This window comes from Pavona decussata, unplaced genomic scaffold, assembly GCF_977016875.1.
Source record: "Pavona decussata unplaced genomic scaffold, jaPavDecu1.1 SCAFFOLD_602, whole genome shotgun sequence".
Classification (NCBI taxonomy): domain Eukaryota; kingdom Metazoa; phylum Cnidaria; class Anthozoa; order Scleractinia; family Agariciidae; genus Pavona; species Pavona decussata.
In genome coordinates, this window is record NW_028145860.1 from 1,763,599 (window position 1) to 1,789,276 (window position 25,678).

General features: G+C 39.6%; 5 protein-coding genes across 5 annotated transcripts in view; 3 read left to right on the plus strand and 2 right to left on the minus strand.

Moving 5' to 3' along the window:
• Positions 1-25,479, minus strand: part of LOC146449306 (uncharacterized) — a 54,060-nt gene extending 28,581 nt beyond the window's left edge. The window contains exons 1-2 of the mRNA XM_085101118.1: positions 25,408-25,479; positions 24,871-24,910 (exon numbers count right to left, since the gene is read on the minus strand). The gene's annotated coding sequence lies outside the window, so the exon portion shown is untranslated. The remainder of the gene's footprint in view (positions 1-24,870; positions 24,911-25,407) is intronic.
• Positions 2,931-25,678, minus strand: part of LOC146449308 (N-acetylneuraminate lyase-like) — a 28,902-nt gene continuing 6,154 nt past the window's right edge. The window contains exons 9-11 of the mRNA XM_085101130.1: positions 25,408-25,492; positions 24,871-24,910; positions 2,931-3,824 (exon numbers count right to left, since the gene is read on the minus strand). Coding sequence (XP_084957256.1) covers positions 3,673-3,824; positions 24,871-24,910; positions 25,408-25,492 — 277 coding nt within the window. The 3' untranslated portion in view covers positions 2,931-3,672. The remainder of the gene's footprint in view (positions 3,825-24,870; positions 24,911-25,407; positions 25,493-25,678) is intronic.
• On the plus strand, positions 7,153-10,122 carry LOC146449309 (protein Wnt-8b-like; the record flags this gene model as incomplete). The annotated part of the gene is made up of 4 exons (XM_085101877.1): positions 7,153-7,329; positions 8,089-8,245; positions 8,563-8,831; positions 9,556-10,122. Coding segments are annotated over 4 exons (1,083 nt in total), but the record flags the coding sequence as incomplete, so codon positions are not given.
• On the plus strand, positions 11,926-15,805 carry LOC146449310 (protein Wnt-8b-like). Its single transcript, XM_085101882.1, has 5 exons — positions 11,926-11,999; positions 13,199-13,235; positions 13,783-13,939; positions 14,589-14,857; positions 15,326-15,805. The coding sequence occupies exons 1-5, from the start codon at positions 11,926-11,928 to the stop codon at positions 15,803-15,805; spliced, it is 1,017 nt and encodes a 338-aa protein (XP_084958008.1).
• On the plus strand, positions 18,612-24,041 carry LOC146449311 (protein Wnt-8b-like). Its single transcript, XM_085101883.1, has 5 exons — positions 18,612-18,685; positions 19,669-19,705; positions 20,593-20,749; positions 21,328-21,596; positions 23,315-24,041. Exons 1-5 carry the CDS (start codon positions 18,612-18,614, stop codon positions 23,789-23,791), a joined length of 1,014 nt encoding a protein of 337 aa, XP_084958009.1. The 3' UTR covers positions 23,792-24,041.

Sequence of the window (25,678 nt, forward strand, 5' to 3'; positions counted from 1 at the left end):
AATAGGGATAAACGAAGGTTTTAATTTAACCCATATAGCGAGGTCGATTAACTCACTTATTACACCCATTTTGAAATCACTGGTGATCCTTGCAATCTGATTGGCTCTCAACAGTGCGATTTATTTCTAAATTGCACCATTTTTGGCTCTAAATCGCATCCTTTCTTTAGCCCATCAAAATGGAAATGAAGTAACAAAAATAGAATGTAATATTGACAATAAAACTCTGTGATTTCAAAATAGGTGTAATAAAGTGGTAATTGAAGTTTGTGTCGTGCAATTTTGGTCTAAAATCATGCTTGTGATTTCAAATCGAACTCGCGCTACGCGCTCATTCCAAGTTTGAAATCACGCGTATGATTTCAGACCAAATTGCACTCCACTCAGTTCAATTACCATTATTAATCAAAATGGCGGACTAAACCGTTCTTTAATTTGGTTCAAGAAATAGAAGAAAGCAAGTTATTTTACAAATAGTTCCTTTTGTCGAATTTAATGATAGTTGAACTTCTCATCCTTATCTTTTAGACGAGAATCAACAAGATGAGAGTGTCCTGTAGTTGACTCAGCGCAGGCAAGAGTCCATTCCTGACGCAGGGTCAAGCAGCTGCACATGTTTCTATAGAGTAAAAATCATCTGAAAGTTGTCCCCAGCCTAGAGGTTAAAGATAGCTCTTCCCTTAAAGTTCAAGACAGTTAATTCAAGGCGAAGACTGTGTCTAAAAACACCTCCTGGCGCCCATTAGTAGCTCAGTAATCCGCAACAAAATCAGCATAACTAATCGTAGGTTAAGGAGGTTCCTCGAAGCAGACTTATCCCTCAAATAACTCTCCCACGATTAAACTGAAAATAAAGCGGTCAGACCAGTTATATATTCGCCTGCAGACGCCCGAGAAAATTACAAATACGCGGCCTTTGCACGATGTTTTCAAGTAATCCCTGACTATTGCGAGTGATGATGGAATATTCCTCGACTTGCTTTATTAAAGCTTTCGTAAGCTTTTAAAAGGTTATAAAGCTTTGAAGAGCTCAAACTTGAGCTTGCATTTCGCCTAGCCGGCGAATGCCCCGCTAATACAAAAACTATATCCCTTGAACTTTACGTTTCAAGAAAGTTCGATAACAACGTTGTCGAGATTTTTGTAAGCTGAGAAACTCTGAGATGGAAATACTGCCGAAACTGCCGCAAGATTAGCGTATACTTGCGGATCTTTGGGCGCCTTCGGCCAGTCATCTTTCACCGCGGATGATATTTTTCAGCCAAAAACTCGGTTGATTCTCGTCTAAATGTTAAGGATGAGAAGTTCAACTACCATTAAAGTCGCCAAGAGGGACTAATATAACTTGCTTTCTTCTATTTCTTGAACCAAATTACTGAAGAACGGTTGAGTCCGCCATTTTGATTATAGTGAGTTGATCGACCTCGCTAGGTGGATTAAATTTAACCCTTCGTTTATCCCTACAGAATTAGAGTCAATCGAGCTTTCAGGAACAGAATGTAACCGAGGGATAAATTTTAATCCCCGATTAGCGAGATTTAAACCCAGATTAGAGCAAAATCTGCTGTCCAGAAGCCGAAACTCACTTTAAGAACGAGAAATAATCACATCTTTACTCTTTAACGTTGTAGCGAAACGACCGGATACTTATGTAGTACGGACACCTCTCCAATACACACACTTCGCTCTCTCCCTTCGGTAACCTCGTATAGAGGTACAGTGGAACCCGCTCTACTGACGGACACCCGCTTAATACGGACACTTGGAAATTACGGATAGGTCCGTTTGTCCCGACGGAAAGCTCATATATTTTCTCTAAAATTAACCCGCTTTATACGGACACCGGTTAATACGGACAATGAACACTTTTCTATGTCCCGAATAACAAACTCTGATACATCGTCAACTCTGCTTTACGGACACTGGTTATCTGCGCACTGCCTATTTTCATTGTCACAATTATGTACTAATTGTAGACATTGTATTCTGTTCAAATAATGACAGATTTCTACGGGTTAATACGATTTTATTCCTCAAAAAAGTAGGAAAATAGCGTGAAATATGAGTTGTGTGCCTTTCTTCCTGTATTTTACCCTTGTATCGTCGTCTTATTTTGTTTAATTCAATATTAATTCAGGGGCATCCAATTTAGCAGAGCTAGTTTAAATGGAGCCCTGCACACTACAAGACAAACATTGAAACATAAAAAAAACTAGACAAATAATTAAGTTATACATGCTGCATGTACGGCAGGCGTTATCGCTTAAGATGGCACTTAAGTTTAGTTTTAAACTCACTGAACGCCTCTACCTGTCTAATGGTTCTCGGGATGGTGTTGTAAGTTCGAGCGCCGTTTATTCTGAAGCTCCCCTGATACTTAGCAGTTTTTGCGAAGGGAGGGCGCAACAAATCATTGCTTCTGGTGTTATAGCCATGGTAAAGATGCGCGTGCCTAAACTCTGAAAGTAAGTAGGAAGGCGCTATGCTATGAAGACATTTATGGACTAAAAGGCATTTGAGATAATTTCTGCGCGCTTGTAGGTTGGGCCAACCAAGTGTTGATTTTAACTCCTCAGCCCCGACTGATCGACCCTCAATAATGCATGCAGCACGTCTATTTAGCTTATCTAGGTAATCTTTGCTTCCAGCCCCACAACTGTCCCAGACAGGCGAACAGTAATCAAATAATGGCAAAACTATAGTATTGTAGAGCATTAGGCAAGTTGGCTTGGGGAGAACCTTACGCGCTCGACGCAGAACACCTAATCTTGACGAGATCTTGTTACCAATATATTCTATGTGGTCCTTCCAGGATAGTGTGTTGTCTAGGAGGACCCCAAGGTATTTGAACTTATTAACCCTTTCTAAACGCGTGTTACTGATTTCTATAACTAGATCGTCAGCCTCTGCGGTCCTCTGATGGACTTAAATAAAGTTTTCTGCCTACTATGCCTACACAAAAGTTTTACTTCCTTGGCCTTTTGCTGCAAGTCATTGCTTGTAGCCTTCTTCCTCTTTGACGTCCTATGCTTGCCGCTATCTGCATTAGCCTCCGAGCGGAGGCTGATGCTGATGCGACTGTCGTGTTTAAAGAACAATAAAGTAGTCTTTTCCGAGTATGCCTGGGTCACTTACTGAATAATACATCATTCTCATTTATTCACCAGGCTTAAAATATTCCAGCATATTCACTCCATTGTGTATGGTGCCACACATGACATGCCAATCCTGGCAGTTACAGGATGTTTGTCCCATGAACCCAGTATAATGGCCTTAACTCCCACGAGTCTCCTGTAGCTCAGTGGTAGAACATCCGAACTAGTAATCGGAAGGTCTTAGGTTCGACTCCTGATGAGAGCACTCGGATTTTTTTCCGACTATGCCTGTGTCACTTACTGAATAAAACATCATTCTCAATAAAGTATAGTTTTAGTCCGAGATTATAAAACATAAGCGTAAGGTTATTTGGTTTGAGCTTGTTAAAGTTACTGTTAAGAATTTACCAACTACTTGTTGCCGTAAACATGGCTTCTTACGGTCTTTGTATCAATGAAACATGTTTCCGTGACGTTTTTATATGTTTTTCTGAGCCGGAGCTCGCTTATACGGACACTTTGGCATGTCCCCTTGGTGTCCGTATTAACCCGATTTCACTGTATGAACAAATCTCTGTCAATTATACCAGTCGAAAAAGCCGATTCTTTCGAGGTCTTTTCTCAGCTCCAATTCTTGACTTTCATTAAACTTTGAAAGCGGGGAACGAACCGTACCCAAATCCAACCCTAGCATCTTCATCACGGCCTTTGAAAAACTTGTGCGGTCCCCTGAAAACAGAAAAAAAAATTGTTACCCGCTTTTTCTATTTGCATTGCACTCCGTTTGCAGTCTTAGCTAAGCTCTGGCGCGCAAGTAACATCGCTCCCTCAAGCAAACTCAAACACACTAATTTAAAAGAGAAATGTGTATCAACTAACACAAGGACAATTAGTCTTACAGTAAATCAATCACGCACGAGTAAACATCATATTGATTAGCTGTATTAACATTTACAATTTTGGAAAGGCGCAATTTCGAGACTGCATAAAATTTCCGACAATACTTTAGGATTCCATCCACATATTCAAAAGTTAGAACCACCTTATAAAGCAAGAGAACAGCACCACAGGAAAGTAATGCTAGTAGCTTTGTTTGAACATACTTGGTTTCTCAACCACCTTGTAAAGCAGAATAAAAAGTATCACAGGAAAGTACTGCTCACTAGCTTTTCATTTGAGTCGCACTTCAGGATTCCACACACAATAACATTATATGACCTGGCTTTTGACTCAAGGACTCACGAGATTGAAAGAACACGGATTGTGCTAGACAACGAGTAGCATCATGCTTTTTTTTCTCGGGGACAGTGCAGCAAGCAACAACCGCTGAGGGGAAAAAAGAGACTATTCATAATCTAGGATTCTGGGAGCAGATGATATCAACTTAAATGCATTTTGAATTACGAAAAAACTCTACGTCAGTTAATTCACTATACACATAAACGTTTATCTAATATAAAATATCCATTGTTATGTTTTTTTTCCTCCTCTTCCTTTCACAACAAACACGCTATTGTTATAGGTTCGATGCCGAAAACTCGCACCTCGTCTCGCGTGGGATATTTCTCGCACCTCGTCACGCGTTGGATATTTTCAGCATAAAAGAAGTATTGTTTTTGTGATAGCTTGCTTAGCTAATGAGATTACACCTTCCTTTCTTTGATAACATGAAAAACGACAACAAAATCACGGATTCAAACCCCGTAAGAGTTATAAAGAGTTGAAAAAGTTATTTTATTGTATCATATTTAATTCAAGTTGTTGTTGTTTTTTAGGCTTTATTCGCATGTTTTTTTTTAATTGAATCCAATCAAAAACAGCTTTTAAACAAGTTTTAATTTAAGTGTGAACGGGGCAGAAAAAACTGTGGTTGTACCTCCTTAGTTACATTCCAGAGGGTAAGCACAAAAAAGTTACCTGAAACTGGAGTGAAGCTAGCAAGAGCGCATATAGAAAAAGGTGAACAGTGTCCATTAAATGAGACACTCATCGTGCAAAGCTTAACTCTTTCACCCCCAGAGTCAATTACACAGGAATAAAATGTAGTTCGAACTTTTGAGTCTGTGGAAAAAATTCTATGGTTTGACCATTCAAATGAAACCTCTTTGGCGGTTCTTTCGCATGGTACTGTTTGTTTTTCATTATTTGACAAGATGAAATTTGGGATTTTTCTTCAATTTTGATGCTTGGTACTGCATCAGTGTGCTTGCGCTTATCACACGCCGTGTTGACCGACTTTACTGCGCTTATGCTCGTGTAGTGCGTACAAACTTGTGTTTGGTGATGAAAAAAAAAACGCAGTCAAACAAGACAATCAAAAACAGCGAGTAACACTAAATCCTGGCTTAGGGTTAAGCCGCTTATAAATCCAAACTATCCTTTTAAAACCCCTAAGATTGTTGTTTTTCAACTTGCATCATTTAAAAGTTGTTCAGCGCATAAAACGTTCCCGCAATTGTCATCATTTGATAGTTGTCGGCTGAATAAATCCTTAATTGTTGTTATTTTTTATAAAACGTCTCGAATAGTACTTTTTTGTGCCGTTGTTTATTTTTTCACATCTTACAAAATGAAATTAAAACTTTTCCCTGAAGCGCATTTGGAGTGTAAGCGATAAGGGCTTTGTTACAAATTTGGTTGTTAGGAGAAGTCAAATAATATCTGAAGAAACAATACGCTACTTCTTAAGTCCGATTAACAAAACATGCCAACACACTTATTTGTTTTGCGACTACTAGCACTGTCTGACTGCAAAAAAGTCGTTATTCTCGTAAAATTCGCAAAGGAAGACGCGAATCGCTGAAAGCGAAGATTCACGAGACGCGAAACAGCAAAAGCGAAGAAAAAAAAAATAAGGAATGAAGCAAATTTTCTGAGAAGAAGTTGATAATCGATTCTTACTATCAAAAGGCATTGTTTTAGGAATGTATTGTTAGAGAAAAATCTCACCTCTGCAATTACGCTAAAAAGTCTCACCTCTCTTATTTATGCTACTAAATCACACCTCGTCTCGCGTGGGATTTCTATTGTTCGCGTGTTGATCAATGAACCTGTTTGTGTTTAATTTAATCAACCGAAGAGTATATAAGCGACCTAAAACAATCTCAATTCATTTCGCATCAATTTGCAAACAACACAGATCGAACAAGTCACACTATGAAGCTCTCCGCAGCGTATTTACCGATTCTTTTCGTTTTGCTTTGGACACAGCAAGGATTCAGTAACACTAAGTAAGTTTGATCCTTCTTAAATCATCTCATTGCTTTTTGTACCCTGGGTGCCAAAGGTGTCTCTCACGCGCGGCAACCCGAACCTCGAGGATTGCTCCACTAAAGCGCGCACTGAAAGAAACCTTTGATACCCTCTCGTACGCAGCTCAAACCTCTCGAAAACATTTCGTGTTCAAACAACAATTTTACGTGCATAGTTGTTCAAGCTAAATCGTTGAGAATTTACAAGAAATAGCGCCAATCGACGGAGAACGAATTTAGAAAATGCTTCTCGGGTCCTTAAATCTCTTCGGGTGTTCTGTGAAACGTGGGTGGAGGGGTTTCGCGGTCGTGGGTATACTTGAGTGTTCCACTTACAAAATTTTCAAACTGGTAGGCGGTGATTGAGAACTCGAATCCTTGAGTTTTTTCGATCTCTCGTACTCGTCGTAGGCCCCAGAACGATATCCGGTCATTTCGCTACAAACTCGTTTCGTTATGAAAATGTGATTATGTGAGTTCGGGCGAAAAATTATCCTGGCTGTTTCTGCGTTTTACAATGTTTTTGTGAGGAGTAAATTGAACTCAAATATTAGAGAGTATTTCAAGTTTAAACTGTGGCGTAGGGAAACAACTTGGTAGCGAAACGGCCGGTTGAGCCTTATAACTTTCGAGGTAAAATGTAACAATTAGAGTGTGGCACTAGAAGTAAAATGTTATGAAATTTTCTTGAGCTTGCGCCGCGCCATGCTCTTATCTGCGTTCTTCTTATCGGGAAGTGATCATGTACTAAAGGCTTGATATAACTGCTAAATTTTCTAGTGCCCTGAAATACTGCACTGTCCACTTTTTACTCGGATAGAAGCCCACGTTTAGATTATTTTGTCACTGTGGTTACTTTGCGAACATTTTGCAGGGCACCAATCCATCTTTTTTTTTTTTTTTTAATTCAAATTACGCTAACATTTATTTTCTTCTTGTGCTATAGATCCAACAACCCCTTGAACAGCGACCTTCGACAAAAGGTAAGTCCAATATACGCCTACCAATCGTTTAGTTACATTGCAGTTAATCGATTCGACGGCTTGTATACAGGGATCGCGGTTTTTATAGTAGTTTCGCTACAAAGTCGTTTCACTACAGATCATTTCCATCTTGCTTTGCAATTAGACATTGAAAACTTGATAAGCGTAGGCGGGTACAGTTGCATTTGTTGTTGGCAAAACTTTTGTTTCAACCATAAAATTTCGCACATAGTCACAACAATCTGTTCCAGAGGCCAGTAAAATTGCCGCCATTAAAGCTAATCTCCTGAATTTGTCTCTCTAAAAACTGATTTATATTATCAAACTTAGAATTTTGTGTGATTTTAATTTCGGAATATTTATACATCTGCGGCGAGTCGAATGTGTGTTTCAAGCATATATACTATGATTGTGGGAAAAGCCACTGACAAATTTTTCACTTTAAATCTACGGGCCTTCAAGGTTTCTGGGTTTACGATTGGGTGAAGCAACTCATGAGTAACGTTAGTTTCTCTAATCAGCATCAAATTTCTCCGTGTATTATCAATGCTTATTCAATCCCTGATGTCATGAGAATTTAGGATATGATCACCCAAAGTGAAATTTCTTGATATTTTAATAACTGCCTCCTAGTACTTTTATCAGACAAGTATGGGGACTACAAAGGAGACTTTGTTCTTTAATAGTAGAGGTTAAACGAAACTCTAATATTTTGCGCCGACATGGTGCTAATCGCTCATTTCCTTCTTGTTTTCACAGAATTATCCTCTACTACTGCGCATCGTAAGAGAAGGAGGCCGCCGCGGATTGACCGAATGTCAGCATCAGTTTAGGAACGACATCTGGAACTGTTCACTGGGCAACAAGAACGTGTATCAACAGTTACCGATCTTTGTTAAAACCACTTTGCCACATGGTAAGTTCTTGAGAATACACCCTTCTCCAAGATGGCAGCAACAGATTTGAATGAGTTAAAATTGAACTGAATGAAAAACTGATAGGAAATTCAGGTTCGTAAACTTAGGCTGTTTCCACGCCAGCAGGTTCTCTAACAAGGTTCTTTTGAAAATTTTGATTTGCTCGTGCGCAAATGGTAAATAAGTTATCAGTGAGTATTTGGCTAATTCCGGAAGACCTGTCTATAAAGTGTGCTTTGAGCAACTGTTCTCTGTATCACGCTAAGAAGCCTTGTAAAGTTCATCTAACTAATCACTCTTCGTTTTATCATTGCAGCAACTCGAGAAACAGCCTTCCTTCACGCCATCAGCTCCGCCGCCATCACACACGAGATCACCCTACAGTGCGCACAGAACAGAATTCCCGGATGCAGATGCGGTAAAACCAGAAAACAGACGCAAGGAAACCGCGATTGGCAGTGGGGCGGATGCAGTGATAACACCAAGTTTGGAGAGAAGGAGACCAGGCGCTTTATTGACAAGCTAGAAAACGGGAACGACGCTCGCACAGCATTTAACCTCCATAATAATGCAGTGGGGAGAAAGGTAAGCTGATTAATTTGATATTTGAGTTTGGGATCCTGGGTCCGGTTGTTCGAAAGCCGATCAACGCTAATTTCCGATAAAAAGTTAAGCAAGGTTTACATCTCGCTCTTTACAAATCTTAAGCTAATGATGAAGAATAGTCTGAGTCAATACTAAGGGAAAAAATCTTTTGATTTATTAGCGAATTCGAGTCAAAGTTCACGTTAACCCAGGATTAGCTTAATCGAGCTTTGAAAACCTGGCCCTGTTTTACGAAAGCATAATAGGTTTGTCGTGTTTCAGAGCATGTTTCAGTTTAAGGCCACAGCCAAAATACACTTTGATCATAACTACATTAATCGAGATTTGAAAAACTGGAGCCTGGAATATTTGCAGTTCTTTCCTTCCTGATTTTCCGTAGTATTGTAAGCAATTCAGACAAGAGATTCATAACCAGTGACAAGCGATATCTGATGAAAAAAACAACTGTACTCTAATTTGATTGCCTGTAACACAAATTATTTTTAGCATCAACGGTCGTTGCACGTTTTTACCCAGAACGATTCAAAGGACAGAACTCGGAATTATATTGAACTTGGTGCTCGCGTGATCAGTTTAAAGAAAATTATATCGATTTGATTTTACCAACTCAGCCGGCCCCAACTGTGATCACGCCAATTTGCTTATTCGTTAAGTTTGCAAGTCAGTAATCTTATGTTGTCATTCTCTTTCTAATTGATAACAGGTTGTTCGAACAAGCCTCAAGAAAGAATGCAAGTGTCATGGCGTCACCGGAAGCTGTAATCTGAAAACTTGCTGGAAGCAGTTGGCGCCTTTTGAAGTCGTTGGATCAGCACTGAAGCAGAAATACCGCACAGCCGTCCCAGTGTCGTTCATAAACAGCAAGCTTCACAAGCGACAAAACAACAACAACCGACACAGCCTGGTGACTAGAAAGGACAGCAACCTGATTTACCTCGACTCGTCCCCAGACTACTGCGTGCGAAACAAGACCGCCGGCTCCCCTGGAATGCTGGGAAGGACATGTGAAAGTGAAGCGGGATCGACCAAGGAATGCAGATCTCTTTGTAAGGCTTGTAATTTGCGCTCTCGAACCGTTGAACATTATAAACAGGTCAAGTGTAGGTGCAAGTTTGTTTGGTGCTGTGCTGTCAGATGCGACCAATGCACAGTCAAGTATTCGCTTACAACTTGTACAAATTAACCAGCTTTTGCTTAATTATTAGGTGTTTTCGTTTAAGTTTCATGCAGCAGCGAGTATTTAGAATTGTAAGAAAAAGATGCCAGTTAATGTAGAATTTTGTGATCGCTTAGTTGTATTAACATCTTAGGTTAGGATCGTTATTTTTGTGAACCATTAGGCAGAGTTTTGACTTGTGCGAAGTAAGCAACAGTTGTGTTTAGATTTTATCCCAAGATGGTTTGGTTTCGTTTGAGCGTTGTAAAAGTTCAAAATGACTCTTTCCAGTGCGTCCGCGAAAACGTAAATACCTGTAAATAGCGCCGTTTTAAAGCCAACACCTTAGTGTACTCGGTTTCTCAGTATACGATAGAAATCAAACTTTTCTGAAAATTAACTATGAGCTGTTATGAGCTGTAGTGTAAGGTACATTAAGTGAGTAGATAATAAATTTTGTATTGTAACATGTTTTATGTGGTTTCTTAAGTAATGGGGTGCGTGACCTGTGCGCAAAAATCTCCTTGTTTCGTGTGTGTAGTCGTGGGTTGGGTAGCCTGTTAGTAAACGGCTCTTCCATCGCCCATCGTTGGAAACGAATATAGGCGTTTGTGTACAGGCTAAAGAGCCAGCTTAATTCACATTCACAGTATAATTGCCTGCAAGTCAAGCTCGGGAGATTTTAATCAGGGAGTGAAAAGCAAGCGCAAAGTGCGACGAATCCGCGTGTGCAAAAAAACCCCCAACTTTTATGAAACTCTGACCGGCTATATTCACAGAAAAACGCGCGCCAAATTTGTCCTTGCGGTGACGTTTAATAAACAAAACTAGAAATATGGGTATTATTTTATTATCAGAGTACGTTTTGGTTTAACAGTTTTGACAACAAATAGTTGTTTTGGAACTTAAGTTATGTTTGGCATTAGTTGGATGCTTGACACTCCGACTATTTGATGCTTGGCACTGCACCATTGTGCTGCGCTTATCGTACGCCGTGTTGACCTACTTTATTGTGCATATGCTCGTGTAGTGCGTATAAACTTGTGTTTGGTGACGAAAAAAAGAAAACGACAATCAAAAACAGCGAGTAACACTAAATCCTGGCTTAGGGTTAAGCGGCTTATAAATGCAAACTGTCCTTTTCAAACCCCTAAGATTGTGGTTTTTCAACGTATGCCATTTAAAAGTTGTTCAGCGCATAAAACGTTCCCGCAATTGTCAACATTTGATAGCTGTCTGCTGAATAAATCCTTAATTGTTGCCCTTTATAAAAAAGCTCTCGGATAGTACTTTTTTTGCCGTTGTTTATTTTTCCACATCTTACAAAATGAAATTAATTTTTTTTCTCTGAAGCGCATTTGCAGTGTAAGCGATAAGGGTTTTGTTACATATTTGGTTGTTAGGAGAAGTCAAGTAATACGTAAAGAAACAATACGCTACTTCTTAAGTCCGATTAACAAAATACATCAACGCACTTTCTTATTTTGTGACTACAGGCACTGCCTGACTGCAAAATAGTCGTTATTCTCGTGAAATTTGCAAAGGAAGACGCGAATCGCTGAAAGCGAAGATTCACGAGACGCGAAACGCCAAAAGCGCAGTTTAAAAAAAACTAAGGAATGAAGCAAATTTCGTGCCAAGAAGTTGATAATCGATTCTTACTATCAAAAGGCATTGTTTTACGAATGTATTGTAAGAAAAAAGTCTCACCTCTGCAATTACGCTAAAAAGTCTCACCTCTCTAATTTATGCTACTAAATCACACCTCGTCTCGCGTGAGATTTCTATTGTTCGCGTGTTGATCAATGAACCTGCTAATGTTTAATTTAATCAATCAAAGAGTATATAAGCGACCTAAAACAATCTCAATTCATTTCGCCTCAACTTGCAAACAACAAAGATCGAACAAGTCACACTATGAAGCACTCCGCAGCGTTTTTGCCGATTCTTTTCGTTTTGCTTTGGACACAGCAAGGATTCAGCAACACTAAGTAAGTTTGATCCTTTTTAAATCATCTCATTGCTTTTTGTACCCTGGGTGCCAAAGGTGTCTCTCACGCGCGGCAACACGCGAACACTCGAGGATTGCTCCACTAAAGCGCGCACTGAAAGAAAGTTTTGATACCCTCGCGTACACAGCTCAAACTTCTCGAAAACATTTCGGGTTCAAACAACCATTTTGCGAGCATAGTTGTTCAAGCTAAATCGTTGAAAACTTTACAAGACATGTATTGGACTAATTAGCTCGAAAGAAATAGCGCCAATCGACGGAAAACGAATTTAGAAAATGCTTCCCGGGCTCTAAAATCTTTTCGGGTGTTTTGTCAAACGTGAATCAAGGGGTTTCGCGTTTGTGGGTATACTTGAGTGTTTCGCTTACTAAAATTTTCAAACTGGTAGGCGGTGACTGAGAACTCGAATCCTTGAGTTTTTTCGATCTCTCGTACTCGTCGTAGGCCCTAGAACGATACCCTGTCATTTCGCTACAAAGTCGTTTCGTTACACGGTCGTTTCGCTGCACTGTTAAGTATGAAAGTGTCATTACGTGAGTTCGGGTGAAAACTTATCTTAGCTGTTCCTACGTTTTACAATGTTTTTGTTGTGAGGAGTAAATTGAGATCGAATATTAGAAAATATGACAAAACTGTAGCGTAGCGAAGCGGCTTTGTACTGAGCGGAACGACCAGTAAGCCTTATAACTTGCAAGCTGAAATGTAACAATTAATAGTGTGTAAGTGGACTAGAAGTAAAATGTTATGAAATTCTCTCGAGCTTGCGGCGCGCCATCCTCGTACCTGCGTTCTTGTTATCGGAAAGTGTCGTTTGGGCTTCAATAACAAAGTGGGAGTGGAAACGGAAATTTTTTCTTTATCAACAGAGTTGATAACTAAAGGTAAATTGGCCACCGTAAAGAGATTCGAGTGCTGACGTTTCGAGCGTTAGCCCTTCGTCAGAGCAAATCCACGCTATACCGAAGGGCCTACGCTGTAATGTCAGCGCTCGAATCTCTTTACGGTAGTAAATTTATCTTTAGTTATCAACTCTGTTGATAAACCAAATATTCGTGTCCACCTTAGACTCGGATGCAAGCCTGCGTTTGGATGATTTTGACGTTGTCAAGTCGAGGTTACTTTGCGAACATTTTACGGGGCGTTAATCTAAAGCATGCTAACTTTTCTTTTCTTTTCAGATCCAACAACCCCTTAAACAGCGACCTTCGACAGAAGGTAAGTTGAATATACGTCTTAGTTGTTTGGCTGTATTGCAGTTTTGATCGACGGCTTCCATACATGGGATCGTGGTTTGAAAGTTGGGAATTATTTTGCACTATTCTCATCTGCGAACTTTTCTCAAGAAAACATCAACACGAATCCCACATTAGACGTAAACACGATTCTAAATTTCTCTGATATCAAATTGGGTGGCAAATTTTGTGAGGTTTCAATTTCGGAATATTTCTACATCTGCGGCGAGTAAAGTGACTGTCTCAAACAAGCATGTACTCTGTGATTATAGCAAAAGCGACTGGTAACTGGTTTGCTTTAAATCTGCGGCCATCAAGGTTCTCGTGTTTACGATTAGATAAAGCAACTCATGACTGACGGTAGCTTCTCTAGTCTCTCTTAATCCTTTAACTTCTCCCCAGTACTTTTATAAGACAAGTATGGGGACAAGATAGAAGAATTTCTTCTTTGATATTAGAGGTTAAAGGGTTTAATCTAATATTTTGCGCCGACATTTTGCTAATCGCTTGTTTCCTTCTTGTTTTCACAGAATTATCCTCTACTACTGCGCATCGTAAGAGAAGGAGGCCGCCGTGGATTGACCGAATGTCAGCATCTGTTTAAGAACGACATCTGGAACTGTTCACTGGGCAACAAGAACGTGTATCAACAGTTACCCATCTTTGTTAAAACCACTTTGCCACATGGTAAGTTCTTGAGAATACACCCTTCTCCAAGATGGCAGCAACAGATTTGAATGAGTTAAAATTGAACTGAATGAAAAACTGATACCAGCACTGGAAAGAGCACCTTTACTTTAGTAACCTTGCAAAGTTTCAGCATATTAGGTGTTCTATCAGCTTGGGAAAGTAAGATGACATTTGACAAAATTACAGACGTTTGTATGACTGGGGGCATACGTCATACCCCCAGTCATACAAACGTGAACTGATGTGAATTCGCGAATGTGATTGGCTGTTTCTTCGCAATCAAGTATCTAGAGGTCTCAGGAAATTGTGTACTTCTTCTTTAAAGGGGGATAGGAAATTCAGGCTCGTAAACTCAGGCTGTTTCCACGCAAGCAGGTTTTCCCTAACAAGATATTTTTGAAAAATTTTTTTGATTTTCTCGTGCGCAAATGGTAAATAAGTTTTCAGTGAAATTGTTTAATCCTGGCACTAAGATTTTTAAACAAGGATAATTGTTGGGAAAAATCTTGTGGTACACACGAGAGTATTTTTGTCTAATTCCGAAAGACCTGTCTATAAAGTGTGCTTTGAGCAACTGTTCTCTGTATCACGCTAAGAAGCCGTGTAAAGTTCATCTAACTAATCACTCTTCGTTTTATTATTGCAGCCACTCGAGAGACAGCCTTCCTTCACGCCATCAGCTCCGCCGCCATCACACACGAGATCACGCTACAGTGCGCACAGAACAGAATTCCCGGATACAGGTGTGGTAAAACCAGAAAACAGACGCAAGGAAACCGCGATTGGCAGTGGGGCGGATGCAGTGATAACACCAAGTTTGGAGAGAAGGAGACCAGGCGCTTTATTGACAAGCTGGAAAACGGGAACGACGCTCGCACAGCATTTAACCTGCATAATAATGCAGTGGGGAGAAAGGTAAGCTGATTGATATGATATTTGAGTTTGAGGTCCTGATATACGAAAACCAAACAGCTTTGTTCTGCTTCATAACATTTCTAAGGCCAAAGCAAAAATACACTTTGATCTTTACTTGTGAAACAGAGTTTGAAGTTTGTCCTCACCCTGGGTTAGCTTAATCGAGCTTTGAACGACTGGAACCGGGTATTCTTACTTAACATATTTACTCGCTGTTTATCCATAATTTCACAACAAAAATGGACAAAAATTATTCAGTTATTCGTGTAGAGCAGTTTTTTTCTTACATTTTCTGTAATGAACGAAATAGGCAAGCGATTCATAACCAGTAGCATTAGTCTAAAGAAAATTACATCGATTTGATTTTACCAACTCAGCCAGCCCCAGCTGTGATCACACCAATTTGCTTACTGTTAAGTCTGCACGTCAGAAATCGTATGTTGTCATTCTCTTTCTATTTGAAAACAGGTTGTTCGAACAAGCTTCAAGAAAGAATGCAAGTGTCATGGCGTCACCGGAAGTTGTAATCTGAAAACTTGCTGGAAGCAGTTGGCGCCTTTTGAAGTCGTTGGATCAGCACTGAAGCAGAAATACCGCATAGCCGTCCCAGTATCGTTCATGAACAGCAAGCTTCACAAGCTAGAAAACAACAACAACCGACACAGCCTGGTAACTAGAAAGGACAGCAACCTGATTTACCTCGACTCGTCCCCAGATTTCTGCGTGCGAAACAGGACTGCCGGCTCCCCTGGAATGCTGGGAAGGACATGTGAAAGTGAAGCTGGATCGACCAAGGAATGCAGATCTCTTTGTAAGGCGTGTAATTTACGGTCTCGAACCGTTGAACATTATAAACAGGTCAAATGTAGGTGCAAGTTTGTTTGGTGCTGTACTGTCAGATGCGACCAATGCACAGTCAAGTATTCGCTTACAACTTGTACAAATTAACCAGCTTTTGCTTAATTATTACGTGTTTTCGTTTAAGTTTCATGCAGCAGCGAGTATTTAGAATTGTAAGACAAAGATGCCAGTTAATGTAGAATTTTGTGGTCGCTTTGTTGTATTAACATCTTAGGTTAGGATCGTTTTTTTGTGAATAATTAGGCAGAGTTTCGACTTGCTTGAAGTAAGCAACAGTCCCAAGATAGTTTGGTTTTCGTTTGAGCGTTGTAAAAGTTCAAAATGCCTCTTGCCAGTGCGTCCGCAAACGCTTAAATACCTGTAAATAGCGCCATCTTAATGCCAACACCTTAGTGTACTCGGTTTCTCAGTATACGATAGAAATCAAACTTTTTCTGAAAACCAACTAAAATTGCTGTATAAATCTAAGTCACTGTTATGAGCTGTAGTGTAAGGTACCTTACGTGAGTAGATAATAAATTTTGTATTGCAACATGTTTCATGTGGTTTCTTAAGTAATAGGGTGGGTAGTCTTACAGTAAATTAATCGCGCACGAGTAAACATTATATTGATAAGCTATATTAACATTTTCAATTTCGGAAAAGCGCAATTTCGAGACTGCATAAAGTTTCCCACAATACTTTAGGATTCGATCCACATATTCAAAAGTTAGAACCGCCTTGTAAAGCAAAAGAACAGCACCACAGGAAAGTACTGCTAGTAGCTTTATTGGAACACACTTGAGGCTTTTCGGCCACCTTATACAGTAGAATAAAAAGTATCACAGGAAAGTACTGCTCACTAGCTTTTCATTTTGAGCCGCACTTCAGGATTCCATCCTGTCCATACACAATAACATTATATGACCTGGCTTTTGACTCTAGGATTCATGAGATTGAAAGAACACGGATTGTGCTAGACAACGAGAAGTACCATGCTTTTTTTCTCGGGGACAGTGCAGTAAGCAACTACAATAGCGCTGAGGAAAAAAAAGACTATTCGTAATCTAGGATTCTTGGAGCAAATGCATTATATCAACTAAATGCATTTTGAATTACGAGAAACCCTACGTCAGTTTATTCATTGTGCGGATAAACGTTTATCTAGCATAAAATATCTATTGTTAAGTTTTTTTTCCTCCTCTTCCTTTCACGTCAAGCACGCCATTGTTATAGGTTCTTTGCCAAAAACTCGCACCTCGTCTCGCGTGAGATATTTCTCACACCTCGTCTCGCGTGGGATGTTTCTCACACGTCGTCTCGCGTGGGATATTTTCAGCATGAAAAAAGTATTGTTTTTTGTGATAGCTTGCTTAGCTAATGAAATTACACTTTCCTTTCTTTTAATAACATCAAAAACGACAACAAAATCATGGATTCAAACCCCGCAAGAGTTATAAAGTGTTGAAAAAGTTATTTTATTGTATCATATTTAATTCAAGTTGTTGTTGTTGTTGTTATTGTTGTTGTAGTTTAGGCTGTTTTCGTATGTTTTTTCTAATGGAGTCCAATCAAAAACAGCTTTTAAACAAGTTTTAGATTTGGTGTGAACGGGGCAGAAAAAAACTGCGGTTTCACCTCCTTAGTTACATTCCAGAGGGTAAGCACAAAAACGCTACGTGTAAAATGGAGTGAAGCTAGCAAGAGCGCATATAGAAAAAGGGAAACAGTGTCCATTGAATGATGCAGTCGTCGTGCAAAGCTTAACTCTTTCACACCCAGACTCAATTATACAGGAATAAAATGTAGTTCGAACTTTTGAGTCTGTGGACAAAATTCTATGATTTCACCATTCAAATGAAGCCTCTTTGGCAGTACTTTCTCATGGTACTGTTTGTTTTTCATTATTTGACAAGATGAAATTTGGGATTTTTCTTCAATTTTGATGCTTGGTACTGCATCAGTGTGCTTGCGCTTATCACACGCCGTGTTGACCGACTTTATTGCGCTTATGCTTGTGTAGTGCGTACAAACTTGTGTTTAGTGATGAAAAAAAAAACGCAGTCAAACAAGACAATCAAAAACAGCGAGTAACACTAAATCCTGGCTTAGGTTTAAGCGGCTTATAAATGCAAACTGTCCTTTTCAAACATCTAAGATTGTGGTTTTTCAACTTGCATCATTTAAAAGTTGTTCAGCGCATGAAACGTTCCCGCAATTGTCATCATTTGATAGCTGTCTGCTAAATAAATCCTTAATTGTTGTCATGTAAAAAAGCTCTCGGATAGTTCTTTTTCTGCCGTTGTATATTTTTGCACATCTTACAAAATGAAATTAAAATTTTTCCCTGAAGCACGTTTGGAGTGTAAGCGAAAGGGGCTTTGTTACATATTTGGTTGTTAAGAGAAGTTAAGTAATACCTTGAGAAACAATACGCTACTTCTTAAGTCCGATTAACAAAATACATCAACGCACTTCCTTATTTTGTGACTACAGGCACTGCCTGACTGCAAAATAGTCGTTATTCTCGTGAAATTCGCGAAGGAAGACGCGAATCGCTGAAAGCGAAGATTCACGAGACGCGAAACGCCAAAAGCGCAGAAAAAAAAAAATGGAATGAAGCAAATTTTCTGCCAACAAGTTGATAATCGATTCTTACTATCAAAAGGCATTGTTTTACGAATGTATTGTTAGAAAAAAGTCTCACCTCTGCAATTACGCTAAAAAGTCTCACCTCTCTAATTTATGCTACTAAATCACACCTCGTCTCGCGTGGGATTTCTATTGTTCGCGTGTTGATCAATGAACCTGTTTATGTTTAATTTAATCAACCAACAAGTATATAAGCGACCTAAAACAATCTCAATTCATTTCGCATCAACTTGCAAACAACGAAGATCGAACAAGTCACACTATGAAGCTCTCCGCAGCGTATTTACCGATTCTTTTCGTTTTGCTTTGGACACAGCAAGGATTCAGCAACACTAAGTAAGTTTGATCCTTTTTAAATCATCTCATTGCTTTTTGTACCGTGGGTGCCAAAGGTGTCTCTCACGCGCGGCAACACGCGAACCTCGAGAATTGCTCCACTAAAGCGCGCACTGAAAGAAACCTTTGATACCCTCGCGCACGCAGCTTAAAACTCCCAACAACATTTCGGGCCCAAAAAACCATTTTAAGAGCATAGTTGTTAAGCTAAATCATTGAAAACTTGACAAGAAATGTACTGGACTAATTTCCTCGAAAAAATTGCGAAAATAGACGGAGAACGAAGTTTGAAAATGCTTCTCGGGTCCTAAAATCTCTTTCGGGCGTTTTGTGAAACGTGGGTCGAGGGGTTTCGCGTTTGTGGGTATACTTGAGTGTTCCACTTACAAAATTTTCAAACTGGTAGGCGGTGATTGAGAACTCGAATCCTTGAGCTTTTTCGATCTCTTGTACTCGTCGTAGGCCCTAGAACGGTATCCGATCATTTCGCTACAAACTCGTTTCGTTACACTGTTAAGTATGAAAATGTGATTATGTGAGTTCGGGTGAAAAATTATCTTAGCTTTTTATGCGTTTTACACTGTTTGTGTGAGGAGTAAATTGAACACAAATATTAGAGAATATGTCAAGTTTAAAACTGTGGCGACCGGTGAGCCTTGTAACTTTCGAGGTGAAATGTAACAATTAGAGTGTGACGCTGGAAATTATTTCATGAAATGTTCTTGAGCTTGCCCCGCGCCATGCTCTTCATGATCTGCGTTCTGCTTATCGGGAAGTGATGATGTACTAAAGGTTTGATATAACTGCTAAATATTCTAGTGCCCTGAAATGCTGAACTGTCCACTTTTTACTCGGATACAAGCCCACGTTAAGATTATTTTGTCGTTGTGGTTACTTTGCAAACATTTTGCAGGGCATCAATTTATCTTCTTCTTTTTTTTAATCCAAAGTACGCTAACATTTCTTTTCTCCTTGTGCTATAGGTCAAACAACCCCTTGAACAGCGACCTTCGACAAAAGGTAAGTTAAATATACGCCTACCAATCGTTTAGTTACATTGCAGTTAATCGATTCGACGGCTTGTATACAAGGATCGCGGGTTTTAGTAGTTTCGCTACAAAGTCGTTTCACTACAGATCATTTCCATCTCGCTTTGCAATTAGCCATTGAAAACTTGATAAGCGTAGGCGGGTACAGTTGTATTTGTTGTTGGCAAAACTTTTGTTTCAACCATAAAATTTCGCATATAGTCACAACAATCTGTTCCAGAGGCCAATGAAATCGCCGCCATTAAAGCTAATCTCCTGAAGTTGAAGAATGTTTTGTCTCCCTAAAAACTGATTTATATTATCAAACTGGGAATTTTGTGTGATTTCAATTTCGGAATAGTTGGACATGTGCGACGAATTGAGTGTTTGTTTCAAGCAAATACACACTTTAAATCTACGGGCCTTCAAGGTTCCCGGGTGACGATAGCTTCTCTGGTCTCTCTTAATCCTTTAAGCCCAAAAAGTGATCAGCATCAAATTTCTCCTTGTAATATCAATGCTTATTCAATCCCTGAGGTCATGAGAATTAAGGATATGATCGCCCAAGTTTCTTAATTTTAATAACTTCTCCCCATTACTTCTATAAGAAAAGTACGGGGACAAGATAGGACCATTTTTATTTTGATATAAGGGGTTTAAGGGTTGATGGCAACCTCCACTCTTGAATTTAAATTAACGTTAAATTGTTGAAAATATAATCGATCTTTACCTTTTGTTGCAAAGAGGTGTAGATGATGCAAAGACAAGTATGGGGACAAGATAGGAGAATTTGTTCTTTGATATTAGGGTTTAAAGGGTTAATTTTTTTATTTTGCGCCAACATTGTGCTAATCGCTCGTTTTCCTCTTGTTTTCACAGAATTATCCTTTACTACTGCGCATCGTCAGAGAAGGAGGCCGCCGTGGATTGACCGAATGTCAGCATCTGTTTAAGAACGACATCTGGAACTGTTCACTGGGCAACAAGAACGTGTATCAACAGTTACCCATCTTTGTTAAAACCACTTTGCCACATGGTAAGTTCTTGAGAATTTGCTTTGTTTCAAATGCAACCTAGACAGCAAATGCAGTGTCCGACAAAGTGAACGCGATCCGTTTTATCAGATTTTACATAAGATGTTATATACATGTTGAGCTAGTGATCGTAAAGTGTGCACTCGAGGTTCTCGAGACAGCGGTTGTGAAATGATGTGAATTCGCATATGTTATTGGCTGTTTCTTCGCAATCAAGGTACCTAGAGGTCTCAGGAATTTGTGTACTTCTTCTTTTAAGGAGGATAGGAAATTCAGGCTCGTAAACTCAGGCTGTTTCTACGCAGGCAGGTTTTCCCTAACAAGATTTTTTTGAAATTTTTTTTTGATTTGCTCGTGCGCAAATGGTAAACAAGTTTTGAGTGAAATTGTTTAATCCTGGCACTAAGGTTTTTAAACAAGGATAATTGCAGGGAAAAATCTTGTCGTACACACGAGAGTATTTTTGTCTAATTCCGAAAGACCTGTCTATAAAGTGTGCTTTGAGCAACTGTTCTCTGTATCACGCTAAGAAGCCGTGTAAAGTTCATCTAACTAATCACTCTTCGTTTTATTATTGCAGCCACTCGAGAGACAGCCTTTCTTCACGCCATCAGCTCCGCCGCCATCACACACGAGATCACACTTCAGTGCGCACAGAACAGAATTCCCGGATGCAGGTGCGGTAAAACCAGAAAACAGACGCAAGGAAACCGCGACTGGCAGTGGGGCGGATGCAGTGATAACACCAAGTTTGGAGAGAAGGAGACCAGGCGCTTTATTGACAAGCTGGAAAACGGAAACGACGCTCGCACAGCATTTAACCTGCATAATAATGCAGTGGGGAGAAAGGTAAGCTGATTAATATGATATTTGAGTTTGGAGTCCTGATGTACGAAAACCAAACAGCTCTGTTGTGCTTCAGAGCGAAAATACACTTTGATCATAAATTCGTTATAGAAATGGTCGTTGATGACTTATGAAGGAGAGTTTGAAGTTAGTCCTAGTTTAATTGAGATTTGAACGACTGGAACCAAGTCTTTTTTTTTATATATTATTTCTTGCTGGTTATGCATACTTCCACGATTACTGATTATGGTCAAAAACATTTAACAAACGATGGAGGTTTGGAAAATTATTCAAAAGGAGACGTGTAGAGTTTTTTTTTTTCTTGCACTTTCCGTAATATTGACAGCGATTCATAAGCAGTGGCATGCGATATCCGATGAAAAAACAACTGTGCTTGAATTTGATCGGCCGTAACACATTCAACAGTCCATGGAAATTTTTCTTATCAACGGTCTTTCCACATATTTACCCAGAACGAATCAACGGACAGAGCTCAGAATTAGCTTGAAAATTACGTCGATTTGCTTATTCGTTAAGTTTGCAAGTCAGAAATCTTATGTTGTCATTCTCTTTCTAATTGATAACAGGTTGTCCGAACAAGCCTCAAGAAAGAATGCAAGTGTCATGGTGTCACCGGAAGTTGTGATCTGAAAACTTGCTGGAAGCAGTTGGCGCCTTTTGAGGTCGTTGGATCAGCACTGAAGCAGAAATATCGCACAGCCGTCCCAGTGTCGTTCCTGAACAGCAAGCTTCACAAGAGAGAAAACAACAACAACCGACACAGCCTGGTGACTAGAAAGGACAGCAACCTGATTTACCTCGACTCGTCCCCAGACTACTGCGTGCGAAACAAGACTGCCGCCAAGTGTCATGGCGTTTAGTTACATTGCAGTTAATCGATTCGACGGCTTGTATACAAGGATCGCGGGTTTTAGTAGTTTCGCTACAAAGTCGTTTCACTACAGATCATTTCCATCTCGCTTTGCAATTAGCCATTGAAAACCTGATAAGAGTAGGCGGGTACAGTTGTATTTGTTGTTGGCAAAACTATTGTTTCAACCATAAAATTTCGCATATAGTCACAACAATCTGTTCCAGAGGCCAATGAAATCGCCGCCATTAAAGCTAATCTCCTGAATATGATATTCGAGGTTGAGGGCCTGAAATACGAAAGCCAGATTGGTTTGTTGTGCTTCAGAGCATTTTTAAGACCAAAGCAAAAATACACTTTGATCATTACTTGCGGGTTTCAGTTAAAGTAAGTCCTAACCCTGGGTTAGCTTAATCGAGATTCGAAAGACTGGATCTGGGTCTTTTTTGCTTTATATAAATTCTTGCTGTTTAACCATACTTCCACGATTACTGATTATGTAAAAAAACTTTTAACAAACGATAGAGATTTGGACAAAAATTATTCAAAAGGGGACGCGTAAAGCAGATTTTCTTGCACTTTTCATAGCATTGACAGCGATTCATATGCAGTTGCATGCAATATCCGATAAAAAAAAAATAACTGTGCTTGAATTTGATCGGCCGAAAACACGTTCAACAGTCCATGGGAATTTTTCCTGTCGACGGTCTTTGCACATATTTACCCAGAACGAATCGACGGACAGAACTCAGAATAGGCTTGAACTTGTTTGCGCGTGATCGATTTGCTTATTCGTTTAGTTTGCAAATCAGAAATCTTATGTTGTCATTCTATTTCTATTTGATAACAGGTTGTTCGAGCAAGCCTCAAGAAAGAATGCAAGTGTCATGGCGTCACCGGAAGTTGTAATCTGAAAACTTGCTGGAAGCAGTTGGCGCCTTTTGAAGTCGTTGGATCAGCACTGAAGCAGAAATACCGCAAAGCTGTTCCAGTGTCATTCTTGAACAGCGAGCTTCACAAGCGAGAAAACAACAACAGACACAGCCTGGTGACTAGAAAGGACAGCAACCTGATTTACCTCGACTCGTCCCCAGACTACTGCGTGCGAAACAAGACTGCCGCCTCCCCTGGAATGCTGCGAAGGGCATGTGAAAGTGAAGCTGGATCGACCAAGGAATGCAGATCTCTTTGTAAGGCTTGTAATTTGCGGTCTCGAACCGTTGAACATTATAAACAGGTCAAGTGTAGGTGCAAGTTTGTTTGGTGCTGTTCTGTCAGATGCGAGCAATGCACAGTCAAGTATTCGCTTACAACTTGTACAAATTAACCAACTTTTGCTTAATTATTAGGTGTTTTCGTTTAAGTTTCACGCAGCATCAAGTTTTTAGAATCGTAAGACAAAGATGCCAGTTAATGTAGAATTTTGTGATCGCTTACTTGTATTAACATCAAAGGTTAGGATCGTTATTTTTGTGATCAATTAGGCAGAGTTTCGACTTGCTTGAAGTAAGCAACAGTTGTGTTTAGATTTTATCCCAAGATAGTTTGGTTTTCGTTTGAGCGTTGTAAAAGTTCAAAATGACTCTTGCCAGTGCGTCCACAAAAACGTAAATACCTGTAAATAGCGCCATTTTAAAGCCAACGCCTTAGTGTACTCGGTTTCTCAGTATACGATAGAAATCAAACTTTTCTGAAAACGAACTAAAATTGCTGTATAAATCTAAGTCGTTGTTATGAGCTGTAGTGTAAGGTACTTTAAGTGAGTAGATAATAAATTTTGTATTGCAACATGTTTCATGTGGTTTCTTAAGTAATGGGGTGGGTAACCTGTGCGCAAACGTCTCCTTGTTTATGTGTGTAGTCGTGGGTTGGGTAGCCTGTTAACAAACGTCTCTTCCATCCCCTCATCGTTGGAAATGAATATAGATGTTTGTGTACAGGCTATAGAGCCAGCTTAATTCACATTTACAGTATAATTGCCTGCAAGTCAAGCTCGGGAGATTTTTATCAGGGAGTGAAAAGCGAGTGCAAAGTGCAAAGAATCCGCGGGGGCCAAAAATAAACGACTTTTATGAAACTCTGACCGGCTATATTCACAGAATTACGAGCACCAAATGTGACCATGCGGTGCCGCTTTATAAGTAAAACTAGAAATATGGGTATTATTTTATTATCAGAGTACGTTTTGGTTTAACAGTTTTGACACCAAATTGTTGTTTTCGAACTAAAGGCGGATTACCTGCCCATAGGAGACAACCCTTCAAATCTTGTCGGCTTTTCGCAGACTAGTATGGAGTTTGTCACGACTAGTTATCTGTTTCTGATAACACAGCTGAAGAGACCGCAATTAAATAAGCCTTAGTTAGCAGTACGTAATACTTAGTTAGCGATGATTTTCAAACTCACCGTATTTGTTAAACAGCTTAACCATGGCTTGAGAGCGGTACTGTGAATAGGCAACACAAAGAAAGTTACTGGGATCCACAATTCTGTGTGCTCATGAAGGATTTAGTCAGAAGATCTCCAATATCAACATGCAATTCTCCTTATTGTTCTCTGTATATTTTTATTTTTCACAGCTGAAGGCCGTTCATCTTTGCTGATCATTTGCTTTATTCCCATGACCCGAATGCTTGATCAAACAGTAATATTGTAAGGGGAAATTAGATCCTGATCACTATTGGTGCCTAAAGGGTTATTGCGCAGTTCCAGAAAATGTTCATACTCCCCCCACAGAAGGTTTTTTGTTTTGCACCCTCCCTTCCCCTCGGAAATTCCAGTTTAGCTTCCTACTTTGCTTCTAAGAGTTTGACTTTGAAGACCCCCCTCCCCTTAGGAATTTCCAATGACCTTCCATGGGGTGGGTATGGATTTTTACTGGAACTGTACATTGTGACGTTACAGCAAACTTTGAGCCGACACAATCACATTTTAGCTACTTACCTGTTCCTTCCTGGCCCTCTTCATGTCTCCTTTGTTAAAAGCCTCAACAATTCTGTTGTGCAACCTTCCGGCGAAATTGTAAGTTCTGAATATGAAGGGACAGAAAGCAAAACGTTTGAATTATTTTCATAATGAACATATTTTGCCAAAAACACTTGGTAAGGATTAAAAAGCATTGAAACTACAAAGAAAACCACACATCGACATTCAAATCCTAGCAGGATGTTTTTCACAAGAACCTAGTTTAATGGCCTTGGCTACCACGAGTCTC

Bases quoted from the DNA above. Each gene is read 5' to 3' on its own strand.
- LOC146449310 (XM_085101882.1), top strand. From the start codon at position 11,926: ATGAAGCACTCCGCAGCGTTTTTGCCGATTCTTTTCGTTTTGCTTTGG. The intron at 13,236-13,782 runs GTAAGTTGAATA...TTGTTTTCACAG, and splicing joins ACAGCGACCTTCGACAGAAG to AATTATCCTCTACTACTGCG. The intron at 13,940-14,588 runs GTAAGTTCTTGA...TTATTATTGCAG, and splicing joins TAAAACCACTTTGCCACATG to CCACTCGAGAGACAGCCTTC.
- LOC146449311 (XM_085101883.1), top strand. From the start codon at position 18,612: ATGAAGCTCTCCGCAGCGTATTTACCGATTCTTTTCGTTTTGCTTTGG. The intron at 20,750-21,327 runs GTAAGTTCTTGA...TTATTATTGCAG, and splicing joins TAAAACCACTTTGCCACATG to CCACTCGAGAGACAGCCTTT. The intron at 21,597-23,314 runs GTAAGCTGATTA...ATTTGATAACAG, and splicing joins ATAATGCAGTGGGGAGAAAG to GTTGTTCGAGCAAGCCTCAA.